The sequence below is a fragment of the Chiloscyllium punctatum genome, chromosome 44, assembly GCF_047496795.1.
Source record: "Chiloscyllium punctatum isolate Juve2018m chromosome 44, sChiPun1.3, whole genome shotgun sequence".
Classification (NCBI taxonomy): Eukaryota; Metazoa; Chordata; class Chondrichthyes; order Orectolobiformes; family Hemiscylliidae; genus Chiloscyllium; species Chiloscyllium punctatum.
Window position 1 is genome coordinate 36356161 of NC_092782.1, and position 22358 is coordinate 36378518.

A 22358-nucleotide genomic window follows, 5' to 3' on the forward strand; every position below is an offset into this window, starting at 1 on the left:
ACACAATCCCAGCTGCAAAATAATAGCACAATCTTGGAGCACATTCCCAGCCATCTGTTATACTTTAGCACTGTCACAGATTGACTTGACAATCTTGCTACCTCCTGATCATGCTTTTTGGTATTCTCTTCTATTTCAGCTTTGGTGATGTTCTTTACTTGAGGCCTTTTTCTTCCTTTAGGTTTCTCAATATAAATAAATGACTAGTGTCAGCAAAGCTTTTTTTAAATGGGTATTTTGTAATACTATGAACCCAACAATATGGGAGATATTGTAATTGTGATCTTATAATCCTAGCGGGAACTCATGTAGAGCCTGAGTTACAGCATCAGGGTGACAATGTTGCAGTTTTCTATGTAAGGTCCTCAATTGAAAAAACAGGCTCATAAAATTAGCCCTGTGTTGCACAAATCTATCTTGTAGGTCAGTAGTTGCTTCTTTGATACAAAACCAGATCCAGTATGGAGCTCAGAATTCAATTGAAGCCTCACTGTGTGGTTTGCAAAAAGCAAAACGAATGGTATTAGGAATGAAGGACTAAAAAGTGAACACGCTGATTGTTACACAGCACTGAAGTACTCAGCGTAGATTGGTGGATTTAACGTTGAAGTTATTGCATATGAATGTTGTAAAACATTAATCTTCTTATTTTCCATGTAGAACAAATGAATGGAATCGGATCTTGTTATAAATCAAGATCTTAAATAACAATGGTGGCTCTGAAATCTGCTTACCATATGTTGCCTTCAATTCAAACTCTGCTCAACGATCAAACCACCCAATTATGATTAGCCAGCACTTTTTTTAGTATCCAGCTAGCTACCTAAACACTATTACTCTCAATCATCCCTGCATAGTTCTGTTTAACTCCAACACATTTACAAGGGTTTTATTTTCAATTAAGTCAATTAAAGAACTTTATCACTAATATCTAGAAATGCAACCAATTTTAAAGGGTTAGTGTTATTTATGAAGAGCGTAAAATATTGTATGCCACTAAAAGATGGATAAAAGCTGTTTCCCACACTAACAAACTGACCCATACATAAAATTTCAAAATCTAATTAATGTTGGCATGAGTGTCCATGATGTTCAAGCAGGTGGTGACAATGTCCACTAAAGATCATTTCAAAGAGAGAGACAAATATTTATGCTTCAAAACCAGGAAACCAGCAAGTGTTTACATTTCTCATTCACAATATCCCACCACTGGTGTGGTCGACAGAAATCATGTTCTGTTTCAAGTTTTTCCAGGAATGGACCTTGTCTATATACAATGAAGATGGCAAACAGCTGGAAAGATTATTTCAAAGTAAGACTGGTAGAAATCACACAAGAGTTAATTTTTGAAAGCCTATAGTCCTTTGACTGGATCAAGATAATTTTAGCTTCATCAGACAATGTAAAATGGAATCAATTCCAACAGTAGGCAATGTTTAGTGAAATAGATGTTGAAAGTGTGGTGCTGGAAAAGCACAGCAGGCCAAGCAGAAGTAGATGCAACTTTACAGTCCCTGGTTCTCCATGTATAACCATGGAATCCAAACAACACAATTATTGTCTTTCTACTATTTAAAATCATTTTAATCAGCAAGTTATATAGTGTTTTCAATTTAATAAAATGTCTCGTATTTCATGTAATCATTATAAAACAAAAATAAGGTACCAATCTATGTGAGGAACCATTTAGATCAGATAGCCAAAGGCTTGATTTAGGTTTTAAGGAGTATCTTGAGAAGGAAAACAGGTAGAGAGTTACATTGAAGGTATTCCAGAGCTTGAGGCCTAGGGAAGCAAGGGCAGGGCCAGCAATGGTGGAGCAATTAAAATCTAAAAGGCACAGGAAGCCAGAATAAATGGAATGCCAAATATAGCTGAGGGTTGTGAGTTTGTAGGATTTTACAAAGTGACAGCGAGATGAGGTCATAGAGGAATTTGAAAACAAGGATAAGAATCTTTAAGATCAAAACATTGCTAATCTGACAGTTAATGCAGATCAAGGATGACAGGAAAAAAAGACTTAATGCAAATTAAGACATGAGTAGCAGAAGTTTGGATGGCTACAGGTTTATTGAAGGGAGAACATGGGAGGCTAGGCAGCAATACATTGGCGTGTCCAATTCCAGAGATAAGAAAGGCATGAATAGAGGTTTAACCGAGACAGGAACCAATCAGTTAGGCAAGCTTACAGAAGTGGAGATTGCCAGTCATAGAAATAAAAATCTCCAATGGTTTAAATTGATTCTCCAACAGATTTTAAATTAGTCACTTTTGTGTATAAAAACATAGGCAGGATTTCTTGGGCGATCAGTGTTTTGTTATGTTTGAATACACATCTGGGGAGGTTAATGTATTCATATCATTTTAAACTATTTCAATGTGAATGCCAGACTGGGAACTCACTCACATTTGGCCCACAAAAGGTAACCTTTTTTAAAGGACATTTTAAAAATGAATTTAAACGAGTTTAGTTTCTCTCGATATCTTGCATTGTGATGGTATCATTTTAAAGCTATCAATCTAACAGTTCTCTTTTGATTTTCTGTAGCTTATTCTGACCTGGCATAACATTAAAAGTTCACAAAATGGCAAAATTATTTCTTCTTGCTATCCTGGGGATCTTTCTGGAGTCCAGCAAAGGTTTCAGCCATCAACATACCTTGCCACGTGTGTACCTCACATCTGAAGGTAAGTGCAACAGTAAAAATGTACCCTTCTATGTCTTATACTGTTAAATATCCACTTCCTGATGTTCTGGACATTTTATTTGTAAGGCAGAAAGTTTCAGAAAGAAACTGAACAGAGCTGTCTCTATGTGGTGTAGAATGGTCACATCTGTAATTGCATTATTGTGGAAATGACTGAGGCCAGATTGTCTGCAAAGCTTGAATGCAGAGTCCTTTTTTTCAAGGGTGAATATGAAAGTTCTCCAAAGTATAGACAGATTCCATGTCTGTTTATAAGGAACTGAATGTGTAATAAAAGTTTGTTCAATGAAGACAGCTTTTAAACAGTATCAATGTTTTATATTACATTTCTTCAATCATGTGTAAGTAGATCTCATATTTACTTAAGAAAACAAAAGTTGCAGGTTTGAATATTTGGAAATTTTGTTATGAGCAGCTGTTAAATTCTGTGCACTAGGAGACAGAACATCTAAACTGAAGGAACAATATGCATTTATTTTCTTTTATCACAGAATAATATATTTACTTGCTTCCATTTGAACATCCTTTTTGTCGTAAATAGTAAGTTAACTAAGTTAACATATCTGACTCAACAATAAAAGAAAGACATTGTACTTGAGCCTGGAAAGTGGCAGCATTGAAACATTGATAATTTAGTGAAGGGAGGGAGGAGACAAGAGCTCAGATCCTGGTCTGATTTATTTAAAAGGTTTTCTTGGAAAATGTTTTGTTATTACCAGGCCATCTGAGGGAGGGAGGGTCATTTATCAGGAGAGGTGGATGGTGATGGTGGTTTCTTTTAACTGCACAACTCATGGTGTCATGGTATTGGCAGTGTCTGTGACGAGGTCAGTGAGATTGCTCTATTCTAATCTTCTGCTGGAGGAAGATACAATAACATAGATGCAAGGAGTTTAAAATTGCATTAAGAGGTTCCATTAACTGAATCGTGCTAAATATTGTATTTGTACCTTTGCACTCTTCCCTTGGAGAATAGTGAGAAATAATGGCGAAATTGATCAGCTAATTAACAAGATGATCTCACACAAAGTCAGTGATACATTCTTAGTCATAACCATCTTTACCCTGTCATCCGGGTGTCCTGTAAAGAGGGCTGAAAGAATTCACAAGTGAATAGCCATCAAATGAACTCGATGATCTCATTGAACATCAGCCCAGAATTTGGAATATGAACATTAATCACAATTCACACAAAGTAGGGTTGGAATGTCCCTACACCCTCTGATTCAGAGCTAGAAATGTTACTAATAAACAAAAACCATCATAACTTCTTTTTGTCAAAAAGTGTTTTTAATGCAAAATTAACATTTATTGAAATCAGTTGACTGTTGGCTGTAAGTTAGATAAAAACAGTAAATTGGAAGGAATGCAAAGTGCTCCACTCATGTCAGCAATGTAAAACATTAAATATTGTGTTCTCTGCACTTCCTCTGAGGATCTGGCAGTGGTGTCACAACCTTCAGTACAAAGGCATTCATCGAATGTCAATTATGAGACTACCAACAAGCTCTGCCCTTCTAAAGTCCTGCAGATTGACATTTCCAGTCCTTGTGTCAATTGGGAGAAATTTGAGCTAGCAAACTTGAGAATGTTAAGAACAGAGCAAAATATGTTGAACAGGAGTGCATATATCATGCTTCCCTGTCATACCCAATGACCCATGACTCTGACTATTAGTGCCCTGTGGATGAGAAACTGAACTCATGGCTATAACTGGGGTAAATAAATCAGCAGAGCAGTTGCTCCACCCATAGGTGTGCACTGATGTAACACCCAAAACTAATTTAGGGCTCAGGTTTCAGGCATGTGGGCATCTTACTTCAGCTCAGTGTACAGAAGGGAAGCTAATCAAGCTGTGCCAGCCATTAAGTAATGCATCATTTAGGTAACAGACTTTACTCTGACTTTAAAGGAATTCATTTACATGTTATTACTTAACTTGATCTCAATTGATACTTGATTGGGTGATTAATCTTGCTTCTAAAGCAGCTGTCACTTTAATTCAAACAATAACTCCTGAGCTAAAAAAAGCTTTGAATGGTGAAGTAAATGCATCATTATTAAGTTTATAGGAGCGAATTTACTGCCACAACCAAAATGAAACCAGCACTTTAATAGCTTGATTCTAATTGTACATTTTTTTTTGGTTAAATTGCCCTTTGAAAGTACACCAATAGCCAACTACAAGATGTCGTTTCAGCCTCTGAAAGTTGAAATAACTTTCCTTCTGTAGCTAATGTGCACTTGGGGTGATTGCTCATTTTTCATTTGCTGCAAAGATTTAGCAACCTGCCAACACAGTCAGAGGTAGCATTCTAGATAGTTGGCAATTGATGAAAGCAATCTTAAATGATTTGAGAGTATCAGAAGAATCTTAAGCTTGACGTAATGCTTAAAATCAGGCTTTGGGCAGGGTACAGAACAGATTTACTTGAATGGTTCCAGAAATGCTATAGTCTCGTGGATAGATTGAACAAACAACAATCTCCTTTGAGCATGGAAGATTAGGAAGAGATTTGATAGAGTTGTTTAAAATCATGAAGTTGAGAAAGAAAATGTCCAATGGTTGAAGTGTTGGTAACCAGAAGGAACAATTTAAAGATCATCAGCAAAAGAACCAGAAACAAAAAAGAAGAAAACTTAATTTTGCAATGAACGCTTAGAATTTCGAATTCACCATCTCATAGGATGGTAAATGCAAATTCAGTGATATCTTCTAAAAGGGAATTTGATTAACATTGAAGGAGAAAAGATACAGGGAATGATCAATAGAATGAGATGATCTCAATTGTTCTTTGAAAGAGGTATTGCAGGCTTTACAGGCCAATGGCTTCTTCTGTGCTTTGCTGCAGTACTCTACTATTGCATGAACATTGTTACACTATTTAAGAACAGTTACTGCCCTCAGCACCACATAACAGGCATAAACTAACAGATAATAAGGATCAATAGTGAAATAGGAGCTGCAGGATAATAGAGTTGTGTGATTGATATGGTATTAAAATCACTTCCTTGCATCCTAGCGGAATTCAATTAAATGTACAATATTACAATTGAATAATGGTCAGTGAGTAAACAGGTGCAAGGTGCAGACCTTTGTAAATGGTGAAAGAAAAAGATCAGCATAAATGACCAGATTTATCAATGTCAAGCTTTATGACTCTGCAAAAAAACCCAAATGGTTTTCAGTTGCAGGTGCTGCTCACAATGCGGTAACTCCAGGTGGCCCTCGATCTGTAGTTCCATTTGTGATAGCTAAGTAAAAGTGTCGATGAGAATAATTGTGTATGTTGCAAATGTATTCACTTTCTTGGGTTTGTAAAGGAGAACCAGTTTTAAAAGCCTGTGTAGCCATTCTTAATGATTATTTCACAGATTAGATTAGATTACTTACAGTGTGGAAACAGGCCCTTCGGCCCAACAAGTCCACACCGCCCCGCTGAAGCGCAACCCACCCATACCCCTACATCTACCCCTTACCTAACACTATGGGCAATTTAGCATGGCCAATTCACCTGACCTGCACATTTTTGGACTGTGGGAGGAAACCAGAGCACCCGGAGGAAACCCACGCAGACACGGGGAGAATGTGCAAACTCCACACAGTCAGTCGCCTGAGACGGGAATTGAACCCGGGTCTCTGCCACTGTGAGGCAGCAGTGCTAACCACTGTGCCACCGTGCTGGCCACAGACTGCATGATTTTTTTTTAAACTGCAAGCCATTCCCAGACTCTTTATAGCTCTGTGATGGAGCACTATTACCTGATGAATAATGTTGCCATTAGCACTTGAACAGCCAACATTAAACAGATCTGCTTCATATTACCACATGTCCATTTATTTCTCTAAAGGCACTTGTCATACCAAAGGGTTTTTGTGAGTATGTCACAGAAGTTTAATTTCTGCACAAACATCAAATTAGGAAAATAGTCAAGGGTCATACAAATTGCATGATATTTTTCAGTTTCTCCCATTAATCATTTAACTCAACCAGCCCTGAGAAGGTGGAAGTTCAAAGTTATTAGTAATCTGAATGCATAGGTAAACACAAGGAGTACGTTTTAATTGGAAGCTCAGCTCCCATCATTTAAATATTCAACTTCCATATGGTTTGTCAACTGTCAGACAGAGAGAGAGATTACCCACAAATGATAGAGTCAATCAGGCCTAATGGTTGTAGCACTGATCTCCATGACGAAATGGTAGGATAATAAGCCATTCGGCAAGTTCCTGCATTCCCTGTAGGGTTGAATCTTGAGTGAACTCATGACCATCTGGTCTCAAACCCAAGTCTCAACCAGCTGGTGGCCTCCATCTTCCTGTTTAATCTAACCAAGTTTAATCTTTGGTTTCAACTTTGAAACTCTCCCAGCGTGTTTTGGCCTAGTGACAACACCTTTTAAGATCGTACAAAGCATTGATCCGTTTTGCTACGTACTGCATTTTTAGCCAAGTATAACAGAGAAGCATAATGATTTGATAGTTCTGAGAATTGAGATGAATAATTTTCTGATTCTCTGACGTATTACATTAAGCTTTTGATGCCGATATCCAGAGAAAGGAAAGGTCAAATATTTGGCTTATTGAGGACTTCCTGTTGCATTAGAATTAATTACAGTGAAATAAAAATAGAACTAAGAATTTTCAGCAAAATGGTTCTTTTTTAATCCAACTTGTACTGTTGGCTAAAAATTATTTTAGTTCAGCTTATTATTACAATGATTTATGCTGATATTTTCCATTTTGCAACCTAAATGTAGTTGTGAGCATGTCCAGGGCTGACTGACCCTCAACTCCCAGCAATGAGAACGCTCATGAGATCGATCTCCATCACAGGCCTTGACGTTGATATCCGTCATGCCAGAAGTTGGTCAGTCGGAAGTCAGCAGCTTCTGTGCCTCAGAGATTGTCACTGGTAGCTGAGACTTCAGGGAATCGAATAGCAAGAAGGGAAGTCTTTACCCTTAGGGTCTCCAAGGAGACGGGATTGCAGGGAGAGTAGGCCTGTGGGGGGGCTTCAGGACAGAAGCTTTCAGTGATCACCACGTTGCCTTCTGTCCTGCCCATGAACAGGCCACATGGAGGCTGTTCGCCAACCAAGCAGCCAAGTTGCCCTGCCTTCAGAAACCAGTCACATTTCCAAGCAGCCATGAAGGCCTTCAGTGGTGAGTTGAGGCGCATAAGAAGGTGTTGATGGCCCACTTGCTGGCGAGTCGAGAAGTTCATCCATGGCCCTTTCTCACCCAGCACCTAATTGCTGCAATGCTGAGAGAAGGATGAATATTTCTACAGGGACAATTTGTCAAGTTAGTTGCCTTTATCACCACCTTCCGCTCCATCTGCAGCAATGGGGAAATGGCACCGTCAGACCCAATAGGTTCAGGTACTTGCTTCCTTTTTATCCATTAATCGAAAGGGGAAATCAGGACTATCATTAATTTGCAGAACAACTACTTGCAGAAAATTCCTCCCTGCACTACTTTGACATGAGCATTCACAGTTTGAACATCTGCATAAGTAAAGTCTTGTAACAAATTTGATTGATTCATTTCAAAATTTTCTAATTCAGTATGTGGATGTACCTACTAGAGGAGGTGCAAAATTTGACCGACTCTTGGGGAATAAGGCAGGGCAGGTGACTGAGTTATCAATGGGGGAGCACTTTGGGGCCAGCGACCATAATTCTATTAGTTTTAAAATAGTGATGGAAAAGGATAGACCAGATCTAAAAGTTGAAGTTAGGAGGAAGGCTAATTTTGACGGTATTAGGCAAGAACTTTCAAAAGCTGATTGGGGGCAGATGTTCACAGGTAAAGGGACAGCTGGAAAATGGAAAGCCTTCAGAAATGAGTTAACGAGGGTCCAGAGACAGTATATTCCTGTCAGGGTGAAAGGGAAGGCTGGTAGGTATAGGGAATGCTGGATGACTAGAGAAATTGAAAGTTTGGTTAAGAAAAAGAAGGAAACATATGTCAGGTATAGATAGGAGAGATCGAGTGAATCCTTAGAAGAGTATAAAGGCAGTAGCAGTATATTTAAGAGGGAAATCAGGAGGGCAAAAAGGGGACATGAGATAGTTTTGTCAAATAGAGTGAAGGATAATCCAAAGAGTTTTTACAAATACATTAAGGACAAAAGGGTAACTAGGGAGAGAATAGGGCCCCACAAAGATCAGCAAGGCAGCCTTTGTGTGGACTCGCAGGAGATGGGGCAAATACTAAATGAGTATTTTGCATCAGTATTTACTGTGGAGAAGGACATGGAAGACATAGAATGTAGGGAAACATATGGTGACATCTTGAAAAATGTCCATATTACAGAGGAGGAAGTGCTGATGTCTTGAAGTGCATAAAGGTGGATAAATTCCCAGGACCCGATCAGCTGTACCTTAGAACTTTGTGGGAAGTGAGGGAAGAGATTCCTGGGCCTCTTGCTGAGATATTTATATCATCGATAGTCACAGGTGAGGTGCCGGGAGACTGGAGGTTGGCTAACATGGTGCCACTGTTTAAGAAAGGTGGTAAGGACAAGCCAGGGAACTATAGACCAGTGAGCCTGACATTGGTGGTGGGCAACTTTTTGGAGGGAATCCTGAGGAACAGGATGTAAATGTATTTGAAAAGGCAAGGACTGATTAGGGGTAGTCAACATGGCTTTGTACATGGGAAATCATGTCTCACTAACGTAATTGAGTTTATCGAAGAAGTAAGGAAGAGGATTGATGAGCGCAGAGTGGTAAACATGATCTATGTGGACTTCAGTAAGGAATTCGACAAGGTTCCCCATGGGAGAACATTAGCAAGGTTAGATCTCATGGAATGCAGAGTGAACTAGCCATTTGGATATAGAACTGGCTCAAAGGTAGAAGACTGAGGTATGTTTTTCTGACTGGAAGCCTGTGGCCAGTAGTGTGCCACAAGGATCGATGCTGGGTGCACTAGTTTTGGTTATTTACGTAAATGATTTGGATCTGAGCATAAGAGGTATAGTTAATAAATTTGCAGATTACACCAAAATTGGAGATGTAGTGGACAGCGAAGAAGGTTACCTCAGATTACAATGGGATTTTGATCAGATGGGCCAATGGACTGAGGAGTGGCAGATGGAGTTTAATTTAGATAAATGCAAGGTGTTGCCTTTTGGAAAAGCAAATCTTAGCAGGACTTATACACTTAACGATAAAGCCCTAGGGAGTGTTGCTGAACAAAGAGATCTTGGAGAGCAGGTTTATGGCTCCTTGAAAATGGAGTCCCAGGTAGATAGGATAGTGAAGAAAGCGTTTGGTATCCTTTCCTTTATTGGTCAGAGGTTGGTATGCTTTCCTTTATTGGTCAGAGTATTGAGTGCAGGACTTGGGAAGTCATGTTGCAGCTGTGCAGGATGTTGATTAGGCCACTTTTGGAATATTGCATGCAATTCTGGTCTCCTTCCTATCAGAAAGATGTTGTGAAACTTGAAAGGGTTCAGAAAAGTTTTACAAGGGTGTTGCCGGGGTTGGAGGATTTGAGTTATAGGGAGAGGTTGAATAGGGTGAGGCTGTTTTCCTGGAACATCAGCTGAGGGGTGACCTTATAGACGTTTATAAAATCATGAGGGGTATGGATAGGATAAATAGACAGTCTTCTCCCTGGGGTGGGTGTGTCCAGAACTAGAGGGCATAGGCTTAGGGTGAGGGGGAAAGATATAAAAGGGATCTAAGAGGCAACTTTTTCACGCAGAAGGTGGTCTGTGTATGGAATGAGCTGCCAGAGGAAGTGGTGGAGGCTGGTACAATTGCAACATTTAAAAGACATCTGGATGGGTATATGAATAGGAAGTGTTTGGAGGGATATGGGCCAACTGCTGGCACGTGGGACTAGATTAGGTTGGGATATCTGGTCGGCATGGGCGAGTTGGACCAAAGGGTCAGTTTCCATGCTGTACATCGCCATGACTCTATTTGCATGAAAATGTATTTGCTCCAATCATGCAATCTTCATAAAAATTGTACCTTCTCATCAGTTGCTTAGGTGTATTTTTGATATCAAAAACACTCAGTTAGCTCGAGCATAGATTAGCCTGGTTATGGAAAGGTTTGACCTCCCAGTTCTCCATTCTGGTGTTTCACCCATTCAAATGAAAACAGTGTCAAAATGATTAATTATATTACACATTGTCATAATAGCTAGCAGCTTTCGGTTAGTGAAAGTAATCAGAAGGTATTTGGCTTTGATGCTTTAACCCACACTTCCAATATATCAACAGAATGGAATCTTGTTTCCCTGTTCTGGACTATAGTGCGACCAAAGGGCAGCAGATCAAAAAGTCAGCTTATTGTTTAAGAACTTCCTCCTCCACAGAGCACACAATGCTATATGCACTGACTGCACAACTTCAATACAAGGGAATTGTTGAATAAGAGCACACAACACACACAATAGGAACTGAACTCATACTCAAACTCAACTCACATGGGAAACTTCCACAGAAGGGGCATGTGATATGGAGGGAACAAGAGGAACTTGAAAATGTTATAATGGCCCTTTTTAGACAGAAACATATATTTGTTGTTGCAACTTGAATCAAAATAATTAGAATCATTGCATCCGTTTTTACATCATTTGAAAACTTTAATGCATTAAAATTTGCTGTGTGCTCCAGACAGTCAAATTCAGTTCAAACACTGGTGTATTACTGCACAGATCTAATATGTAGTTGAAATGGTTACGTATGACAGGTACGAGTGAATGTAGGCTTTCTGAGACATAAGATCATTTGAAAAATATATTTCTGCTCTGACACTCAAAGTTATTCCAGGAGCATTAATATTTCCAACAGGGTCATGCAAAATTCAGTCAATCCTGCTGATGTCTCAGTATTAATAGCCAGAATTAACCTACATCAAGATATCTTCAAATACATTCTATTCGCTATGCATGGATGAGTTAAGATAAGTGCAGCCAAATGTTACATTTTTCTTGCCTTAATCATCTTTTTCAGGATGTTTAGGGCCATTCCATTAAATGTTTAAACAATCTAGAGTACAAAGTATCAGTACTTCTTATGGGAAATGCACCCCACTTCTTTCCAAAATCTTCTGAATGCAAGAATCACAGGTGGCTTCCATTTTGATTTGGATGTGCGGGTGTTGGATTGGGGTAGGACAAGCATCTAAGAACATCTCCACTTTTTGCCTTCAAGCAACTGCCAAACCTTAAACAGACCATTGTTCACAGCAAACGACCCAGCCGTCAGGGTAACATCAACTACAACACCACACAACCCTGCTACAGCAACTTGTGCAAGACACGACAGATCATTGATATGGATACTATCATCGCATGTGGGAACAGCACCCACCACATATGCAGCAGATATTCATGTGGCTCAGCCAACGCTGTCTACCTCGTGTGCAACAGATAAGGATCCCCTGAGGCATGGTATATTGGCTAGACAAAGCAGATGCTACAACAACAGGGATATTGTGCAAAAATCACCAGGCTGGAATGTTCCCTCCAAGTCAGGGAATACTTCAGCTGTCAGGGACATTCAGCCTCTGATCTCCGGGTAAGCAGCCTCTAAAGTGGCCTTCGAGATACATAACGCAGAATTGCCGAACAGAAACTGATGACTAAGTTCTGTACCCACAAAGACGGTCTCAACCATGATCTTTGGTTCATGTTGCCCTGCATGTAACCCTGTCATACTGTTCTGTATCTGTAAAATCTTCCTTATTGTCCTGTTTTGACACCATCATCTTGATAACTTGTTATGATCTCTCTATCTTAATTAGTTTGTACAGTTTTGGATTACTTGTTACTTTGGTGAGATCTTTGCCATGCAACTTTTATACCTATCAGGTTATTCTAGCCATTTGGTTTGTCTCCTATGCTACTCTACATTTAATTTTTTGTAATAATCTCTCTGTCTCAATTAATTGGATTATAGGTCATCCCTTCACTTGCTATTCAGCTGTTGACACTTTACTCACACTGTCGGACACTTTTGATCACCTGCAGAGATTTATTATTCAGCCAGTTGACTCCCCACTCACACCATTCATGTGAACTTTTGATCTCCCTGCCTGTAAATTCTGTGCCTGTGTGCTTTTCTTAACTTCACCTGATGAAGGAGCAGCACTCTGAAAGCTTGTGATTTCAATACACCTATTGGACTATAACCTGGTGTTGTGTGACTTCTGGTTTATATAATCCAAACTACAATAGTTCAGCTGATATGAATAAAGTAATTTAGGGGATGTATAAATAGTAATTTCTCTACAATAGATCCCACAACTGAGCTAAACTGATTCCAGTGTTAAACCCTATTGCAGAAATTCAGTGCACTATTTAACTCAATGATGCATACAAAGGAAGTATAGCATTGTTTAAGATACTTATGTAACATTTCACTGAAATGAAAGTAAGATTGCTATGTGAAGATATTATAAAATGTTAAGATACAGGTTCAAGAGGCACAAGGAGCTTTTTCTACCTAATGGCTATCCTTCAAATAAAACACTTAAAACCTGCTCAGTCATATCAATGTTCTTTGTGAGACTTAAGTGGTTAATATATCTGCACAAAATTCAACCAAGTAATTCATTATATGTAAAATACCTTGAATTTTTTTTATGAGAATGGTGATAATTGCACTAAACTTTGTCTTTAATTGCATGAAAATATCGCTGGTACAAATATTTTTATGCAAAGGAAAGCTTTATGCTTTTGTATAATTTTTTTCCTCATTCCTGAACAAGGGCTCATGCACAAAATGTCGATTCTCCTGCTCCTTGGATGCTGCCTGACCTGCTGTGATTTTCCAGCAACACTTTTACAGCTCTGATTTCCAGCATCTGCAGTCCTCACTTTCTCCTATAATTTTATAATGCCAAAATTCTACAATAATTAAATCATACCCAAAATAACAGCTGGAGGGTCTGCAGTTTACTTGAGTCTTTACCAAGAAGCACATCAGCATCAGCTATTGAATATGCATTTTGAATTGTTATTTCAATTTAAAATCATAAGTTATCGATTGGCTTCAAATAATATTGTCATTAGAACATACTGATTTTCCCTCCATCGGTTCGTTTCCTTTCAGTCCAACTTTTTATTAATAACGCAAAAAATCAGGTCATTCTGTTCACTGAGATTAGCACCCATTTAGAAACCATGGGATGAATGTAGCTTTATGATTGGGAACCCAAAGTTCAGGTCAAATGGGGGTCCTGACCCAAATGAAGAGGGGGGGAAAGCGGCTCCTGCTTTTTTTCAACCCCTCCCCCTCCACCTTTGGTTGGTCACAACAAATGTTGTTATTTTTAGCATACGGCCAGCACACTTCAATTAAAACACTGTACTAGGTTTTCTGTCTTAATTCTTTCATGGAGTGTTGTCGGCAGGTCTGCATTTGTTGCCCATCACAAATGCCTTTGAATTGAACGGTTTGCTAGACAAGTTTAGAAGGCAATTTAAGAGTCAAGCACATTTCTCTCTGGTTCACATGGAGGCTAGATCAGGTAAGAATGGCAGAGTTCCTTCTCTAATAGACACTAGTGAAGCAAGTATATTTTATAATAATTGACAGCTCCATGAGCATTATTTCTGAAATTAGCTTTGGACATTAAACATGCACTCACAGAACCGTAATAAATTGAAATAGAACAGTATCTGTTACAGAGTGAAAAATAAAGGCAATGCAGTTTTACAGTGGTCAGAGTCCTTGAAGGGTCATTTTTTTTAACCTGGTTTAATTGTTGACTAATGTGCATAACAGTGACAAAATCTATAGATATCTTATGTATCTCAGTAAATAGATTTTTTAAGCAATTTGTTTTTACAGAGGGCGCTGTATTTTTAGATCATGAGATAAACTTTTAAGAAAGAGAAAGTCCTCTAGTTGTTTCTTAAAATCCCATTTCCTTATCTCTGCTGTGCTGCTAAAATATAGTTATGAGTTGGACGTACCAGTGTTGGACTGGGGTGTACAAAGTTAAAAATCACACAACGCGAGGTTATAGTCCAACAGGTTTATTTGGAAACACAAGCTTTAGGACTGCTGCTCCTTCATCAACGCGCAGCACTCTGAAAGCTAATGCTTCCAAATAAACCTGTTGGATGATAACCTAGTGTTGTGTGATTTTTAACTAAAAAATAGATTAGTGTACATTCCTGAGTCTTGTTCCATTGTGTTTCCAATATGGCTAAGTGGCAGGATAGCTTTTCATCTCCCAATATATGAATTTTTTATCATACACTTGTGAACTAAAACTTAGGGATGCAAAGTTATTGGTACTGACTCTGTTGTCAGGTTTTTCGATAAAAATGTTAATTTCAGTGCAGACAATTTTGTTTATTCCATGTAAGTCTCCCAAAGCTTGCCTCCAGCTGTGGCCAAGTGATTATTGCAATTGTTTTAAGATCTTGTTTCTTTCTTTGTAAAAATAACTTTAATCCAAAAAAGGTCTCAGGTATAATGATTATATGATGGTAATTAGAAGTTAGCAGTCAATATTCACCATGACTATAACAGTGTGAGGAACACAGTCAGCCAACTGGTCAATTGAAAGGAACGGCAGCCTGCTGTTGCAACGGAGAGATGATGTTTTAGCAATGGAGAGAGAGTTAAAAATCAGACAACACTAGGTTATAGTCCAACAGGTTTATTTGGAAGCACTAGCTTTCGGAGTGTTGCTCCTTCATCAGGTGATAGTGGGGCAGCTAGGTAGTTATCTCCATTGCAACAGCAGGTTGCAGTTCCTTCAATTGACCAGTTAGAAGGAGCAGCGCTCTGAAAGCTAGTACTTCCAAATAAACCTGTTGGAGTATAATCTGGTGTTATGTGAATTTTAACTTTGTCCACCTCAGTCCAGCACCAGCACCAGCACCAGCACCAGCACCAGCACCAGCACCAGGACCAGGACCAGCACCAGCACCAGCACCAGCACCAGCACCAGGACCAGCACCAGGACCAGGACCAGCACCAGCACCAGCACCAGCACCAGCACCAGGACTAGCACCAGGACCAGCACCAGCACCAGCACCAGCACCAGCACCAGGACCAGCACCAGGACCAGCACCAGCACCAGGACCAGCACCAGGACCAGGACCAGCACCAGCACCAGCACCAGCACCAGCACCAGGACCAGCACCAGCACCAGCACCAGGACCAGGACCAGGACCAGCACCAGCACCAGGACCTCCACATCATGAGGTAGAGAGAGAGAGAGAGAGAAATGGTCTTAAAATTGACGTGGTCTCTAAATAACTCAAATATTAGGAATAAAAGATGTCCATTGCTACCAGCCCACTATTAAGAAAGTGTGTCTTGTAGCCACAGCAGTACAGAAGGCAGGAGGAGGCTTAGAGTCTGCCTGGTGTGTTGCTGCCCAATGGGATACAAATGCTGTACTCTTATCAATACAAAGGACCCACGCTCCAACTGGAAAATTCCACAGGACCTCTTATCAATGGCCTTAATAAGCCTTTTAATTGCCCTAAGTTGTTATACCTGACACTTGTGGGCTGGTTCTGAGGAAGGGTCATGGACCCGAAATATTATCTCCGATCTCTCTGTACAGATGCTGCCAGACCTGCTGAGTGTTTCCAGCGATTTCTGTTTTTATTTCTGATTTACAGCAGTTCTTATATTTTTACTTGCAGCAGGTAGTCATTCCAGCCCCCAATCTTGACTCCAGAGAAATGACTTGGGATGTGAGGTTGATAGCGCCAGTAAACCAGAAATTAGGTGCCTGGGGTTTCTGATCCTCCTGCTTTTTGGGGAGAAGGTTTACTCCAAATATCCTTTGGTCTCTGCTGTTATACCAGTCCATACAACTGTGTAATTCCTTCCTAAAGTTTGTTAACATTCTACACAAAAGCAATTTCTACTGGTTCTTTCCATTTCATAGCACTTCTGTGAGGTCACTTCAGCATGTAACTTGACCTGCACACTACCCACCAGCCTGCTATGTGCACGCCCAATTTCTGCTTTACTGCAGAGTTAAAAATGGAAAGCAATATGAATCATTAACACTGAGCAGGTATCCCATGCCTGCTGTACATTTCCACTGCAATCCCACTGCGTTTCAGTTGAAAATGACCCAGAACAAATCTTTCCAGTTGATTACATGCTCTTCATGTTCAGTACAACACAATCAGTTGGAACAGCTCCGATCATGATAACAAATCAAAACAGTTGCACAAAGCAAAGTTTTAGAGAGTGACGTTTCTAACAGAGACCTCACTCAGAGTATTACAATCGTTAACAGATTGCAACTTTATCTGCTTGTGTGGCTTCATTTGTTTGATTGACTTGGTTTATGTCAATAGTTAATACAATAATCAACATCTTGAAAATTGCATAGTCTTCGGAGCTGTACCTTGTCATGGAGATCTAATCAGTTCACTGGTAGGAGCTCTCATCACCTGATAATGAATGTTTTGAGATACATGATAAAATTGCTAGCTTCTGAAAGTGAACATGTAGCATTTCCCTACTGAATGTTCTTAACAAGACTCGGGAACAGTTGTACAACTAAATTATAACTTTACAGTGTTAAAGGTACATGTTGGTTTTGTCATCAGCCTCCATTCTGATTTTGACTGATATTTTCTCCACAACATAGAGGAACAGGCTAGTTGCTATGTTCTATAAATGAAGATTATCAGGTATGCTGCTCCAGACAGTGCTTCTACATGACAAATAATCAGCTTCCACGTTAAATATCCTTCTGCTATGAACATACAGACAAGCAGCAGGAGTAAGCTATTCAACCCCTCAAGCTTGCTTCACCATTCAATAAGATTAAATTACAAATTCAATAAGATTAAATTACAAATGAAAAATGGCACAAGTTCACAAGAAAAATGGAAAAAATGTTTTACTGACACTCTGAAGGCTTTGTTGAAAAGGAGACTTGCCTCAAACTGTGCCATGTGGCAGCACTCTGTTTAACACCCTGCAACATAGTCAGAAAGTGACCACATAAACTCTACCATAAATAGGCAACAAAAATGGAAGGCGAGAGAACAGAACTGTGACTCAAGAACTTCATTTCTAGGTATAACTGGTGTCCTCTTTCACCAAAGAGGAGGAACGGATGGTTGAGTCAACTGAGGACATGGAGATCATGAGGCTTGGCAGTCATCACCCTTGGCTTCTAGGGACTGACAATAGCTATACTGCTATAGAGTGGTCACATTATGTTTCCTGATTACTGTCTTTTAAGGTATCAGTCATGGGTCAGTGGATTGCTCGCTCACTTCTCAGTCAGACCTTCTATGCAAGGGCCCCACCAGAGGTTTGAGTAGATAATCTACACTGACACCGAGGGCTGATGGAGTGTTGTACTGTTGGAGTTGCTATCTTTCTAATGAGATGTGAAACCTATGACCCAACTGCACACTCCGATGAATACAAAAGACCCATGTGGAAATTTGCAAAAGAGTTGTCCCTCATGTCCTGACCAATCTACACCTCTCAAACAACATTATTAAAACCAATCATTGGATTGTTTATTTTCAAGTTTGTGGGACCCTCCTATTTACAAATTTACTGTTGCAATTTATATTTTATTACAGCAACCACATTTCTAAAGTACTGATGTGATGAAGTTCTATGCTTCACCCAGAGACCGTCAAAGGGATGTTATGATTGCCAGTCCTGTCTTATATAATGGAGGCATCAAAATTATAGCTTCATTCTAAACCAGCAAAATGGAAGTAGAACAGTACAAGATATCGTTTGAATCTCTTGATGAGACTAACCATACACTTACCCACTAGTTGACTCTCCTGATGTTGTACATAAGAAGTAAAACTGAGACTTGGATTTCTGCCAAGATGGCAAGCCTCTCTATCATGATGAAAATGGTGCATACACCCAGAAATAGCAAGTCGCATACACAAAACCGAAGCTTCCCATTTTCTGTTGGTGCAGTAATGTTTTGTGGTGCTTATGGTGAGAAAAATGTTGCCACTATTCCTCTTTCCTTGACTGCCTCCAAGGACCTATTTGGTCTATACTGATAGATGAAGACCCAATAATTATGTCTCAAGAAGAAGAGACTCTTGCCTTAACAAGATGTAATAGAATGGAAATAAATTACATTAGCGAGATGATCAACTGGGTCAATGGGCTGAGGAGTGGCAGATGGAGTTTAATTTGAATAAATGTGGGGTATTGCATTTTGATAAAACAAACAAGGGCAGGATTTATACAGTTAATGGTAGGGCCCTGGATGTGCACAGAACAGAGAACTGGGTTTAGTTACATAATTTGTTGAAATTTGAATCACAGGTAGATAGGGTGATTAAGAATTCATTTCGCACACTTGCCTTCATTGCTCAGACCTTTTGAATATAAGAGTTGGGACACCATGTTGAAGTTGTACAGGACATTGGTGAGGCCTCTTCTGGAGTACTGTGGGCAGTTTTGATTGCCCTGCTATCCGAAGGATATTATTGCATGAGAAAGAGTTCAGAAAATATTTATTTCCTCATAACAGTCTTATAATCTTATACAATATCACTCTCCCCAAGCTTTTTTCCTCTTTGTAAAACCTCTGCATTCTCCAACACCAACACCCCACCATCCCGCCACCAAAACTTCTCTGACTTCACAAATTCAGGCTGAAAGTTTTACAATTCTACAATGTTGGATTGAAAACCATTGACTTTAATGTTGATCCTCTTGCAGTATATGCAACAAATTGTCCCTCCCCTAGAAGAACATTCATCTATTGGATGTATTTGTCTGAAGATGTTGTTCCTACTAACTTGGGTAGTTGGTCTATTTCCTTCTCTACAGACTCATAATCTCTTGGATATTTTTCTCTGCTGAATCAGGTAGTTGCTTCAAAACAACATGTGTGGGAGGTTTGATCCCATGAAGCTCCATCATGGAAGTTGACTGCCCAATGGAAACAAATTCCTGCTTCTTTGTAAATCTTGGATTTCTAAACCAGATAATTTTCTTTTCTTCATCATGCTCTGAATCTGTGGGATGTTGGCCTGGCTTCCTAGGATTTGTGTACAACTCCTCTTTATTTTGTGTAAACAAATGTTTGCTCTCAATTTGTTGATAAATCTGTATTGAAGCCCTGTGCAAATCCTTTACTTCAACTTGGTTCACTTGGTTGTTTCCATTCACCCTCCATTGTTACACTGGCCCTCAAGAAATTTTCCCATCCTCAGTCAAGCTACAGGAGCATTGCTGTTCACTGATACTTAAAATTATACTTTGTATGATGAAGAATTGAAATGTTGCTCTTGAACTTGTGTCGACTCATCATCTGATATTAAATCCAAATCTGGAATTACAATTTTTCTGTAGACCATTTGTTGCCTAAATGACTTTAGTTATTATTATTGTTATCTCAGTAAGGTTGAGAGCTCTACTGCTCACTTTTGTCATTATTTGCTGCTTCTCACAAACTCAATGAATTTCTCTCATTTGAAAGTTCTTTAGGGATGTTAAGAATGGGAAACGATTTCATCGCTTATATATAGTTGCAGATTTCCTTCTAACTGACAGAATTAAACAATCCTCTGATGCTAATGTTGATAATGCCAATAGATTATTTGGAATTTGGAATTCCATCATGAATCTAAGAGACTAATGAAATCTTCTACAGTTGCCTTTTGATCAGTTGAATGATATTTGTTTATTCTCCACCAGAAGGAGGTCATGTTGCGGCTGTACAGGACATTGGTTAGGCCACTGTTGGAATATTGCATGCAATTCTGGTCTCCTTCCTATCGGAAAGATGTTGTGAAACTTGAAAGGGTTCAGAAAAGATTTACAAGGATGTTGCCAGAGTTGGAGGATCTGAGATATAGGGAGAGGCTGAACAGGCTGGGGCTGTTTTCCCTGGAGCGTTGGAGGCTGAGGGGTGACCTTATAGAGGTTTACAAAATTATGAGGGGCATGGATAGGATAAATAGACAAAGTCTTTTCCCTGGGGTCGGGGAGTCCAGAACTAGAGGGCATAGGTTTAGGGTGAGAGGGGAAAGATAAAAAAGAGACCTCAGGGGCAACCTTTTCACGCAGAGGGTGGTACGTGTATGGAATAAGCTGCCAGAGGAAGTGGTGGAGACTAGTACAATTGCAACATTTAAGAGGCATTTGGATGGGTATATGAATAGGAAGGGTTTGGAGGGATATGGGCCAGGTGCTGGCAGGTGGGACTAGATTGGGTTGGAATATCTGGTCAGCATGGACGGTTTGGACTGAAGGGTCTGTTTCCATGCTGTACATCTCTATGACTCTATGACTGGTTTCTCATTGAGTTGACTTGGCATAACTTGATTTCTTTCCACCTGTTTGTGATTTTTTGTTTGGAAACTGATTGAATACACTCTGCTAAGAGGAGGCATTTGAGGTTAACACATGCATATAGGCTTAAATGAAAGAGATATTGATTGTAAATCCCATATACATACTCAAAATTCTTATGTGTTTTATGTTGGACAGTGACTTGTGGCACTATATTGTTAATCTTGGGAATGATGTCACCTGGACCATATAGTTTCATCTCTGTAAACTGTCACTTCTGTTTCTTTAGCCTTTATATTCGACCTGAGTAAACAGTGACACTTGTACCTGTGTGAAGCTTAAAATGAATGAGGTATCCATTGATATAAACAGGTTCTGTCAAACTTGAGACCTTTGCATCATCACGTTCCTCAGGAATGCATTGTGTATGCAAATCTTCCAAAGTAATCTATAGTTTTACAAAAGAAACATTCTTTTGTCAGAGCTTGGCTTATGCTTATTCAATTCTATTGCACTGACACTGAATTTTAGATTAGACCAATGAGCAAATATTTTGTGTCAGTTTGCCACAGATCTCGTAACCTGCATAGGTTACCTGTGTAACCTGCTTACACTTTATAACCTGCATAGATCTCATTGCCATCCTGTGAAAAGTTTGCCTTTCTCTTTGTAATTTGCCTCTATTTTTCTACTCTCCAGCACAATCTGAATAGACTTCTCGCAAGACCAATCTTCTTTGGACTGTAATAAATCTAAATAAAACTTATCAATAATTTCAACAACAATTTTGCCTCTGATGTGCACTGCTTTCAAATCCCCACAATCCAGAGTTTCCCACTAATCTGTCAAGGTCATTAATTAAATTTTCTCCTGATTCCCCTGATGCTGAATTATTCTGCTAAAGCTTCCTAAATCAAGAATTTTATTTGTTATCAGATTTTTAAAACTTGGAAAAACATTGTAAACCTGTTCAAAAGTACCTGTACCTTCATTTATGCTTTGTCAATTCATAATGTTATCAACTGTAGCTCTGTCAAATTTGATAGTATATTTACTCATTTGCTTGTGACTCAGTGTCTAATTTTGAAGCAACTTTGATTGTTGAGAAGTAATTTCTTCAAGATGTACAATCTTCTGTTGACCTTATCTGATATTAAATCTTGCAAGTAGTGTAAAGTTGATGTATTTTTATTTTTGTACTTTTTAAAACAATGGTCTAAAATGAGAACAGTTTTGAAACCCAGGGCTGTTAAGGAGGCTGTATATGTTGAGCAGAAAGAATATGATACCTTTTGTGAACTCTATTAATGTGCTTGTGAGTTCCAATGTCTCAATAAACTGGAGCTAATGGGTTGTTCACAAGTGAAGTTGATCTGTTTGTGGACTAGGGA

General features: G+C 39.2%; 1 protein-coding gene across 3 annotated transcripts in view; it reads left to right on the top strand.

Annotated features, from left to right (window-relative positions):
- sema3c (sema domain, immunoglobulin domain (Ig), short basic domain, secreted, (semaphorin) 3C) overlaps nt 1-22358 on the top strand; it is a 160857-nt gene that overhangs the window by 25419 nt on the left and 113080 nt on the right. For all 3 annotated transcript variants that reach the window (XM_072562624.1, XM_072562625.1, XM_072562622.1), the window contains one exon: nt 2549-2688. In XM_072562624.1, the coding sequence (XP_072418725.1) occupies nt 2586-2688 (103 nt within the window). In that variant the 5' untranslated portion in view covers nt 2549-2585. The remainder of the gene's footprint in view (nt 1-2548; nt 2689-22358) is intronic.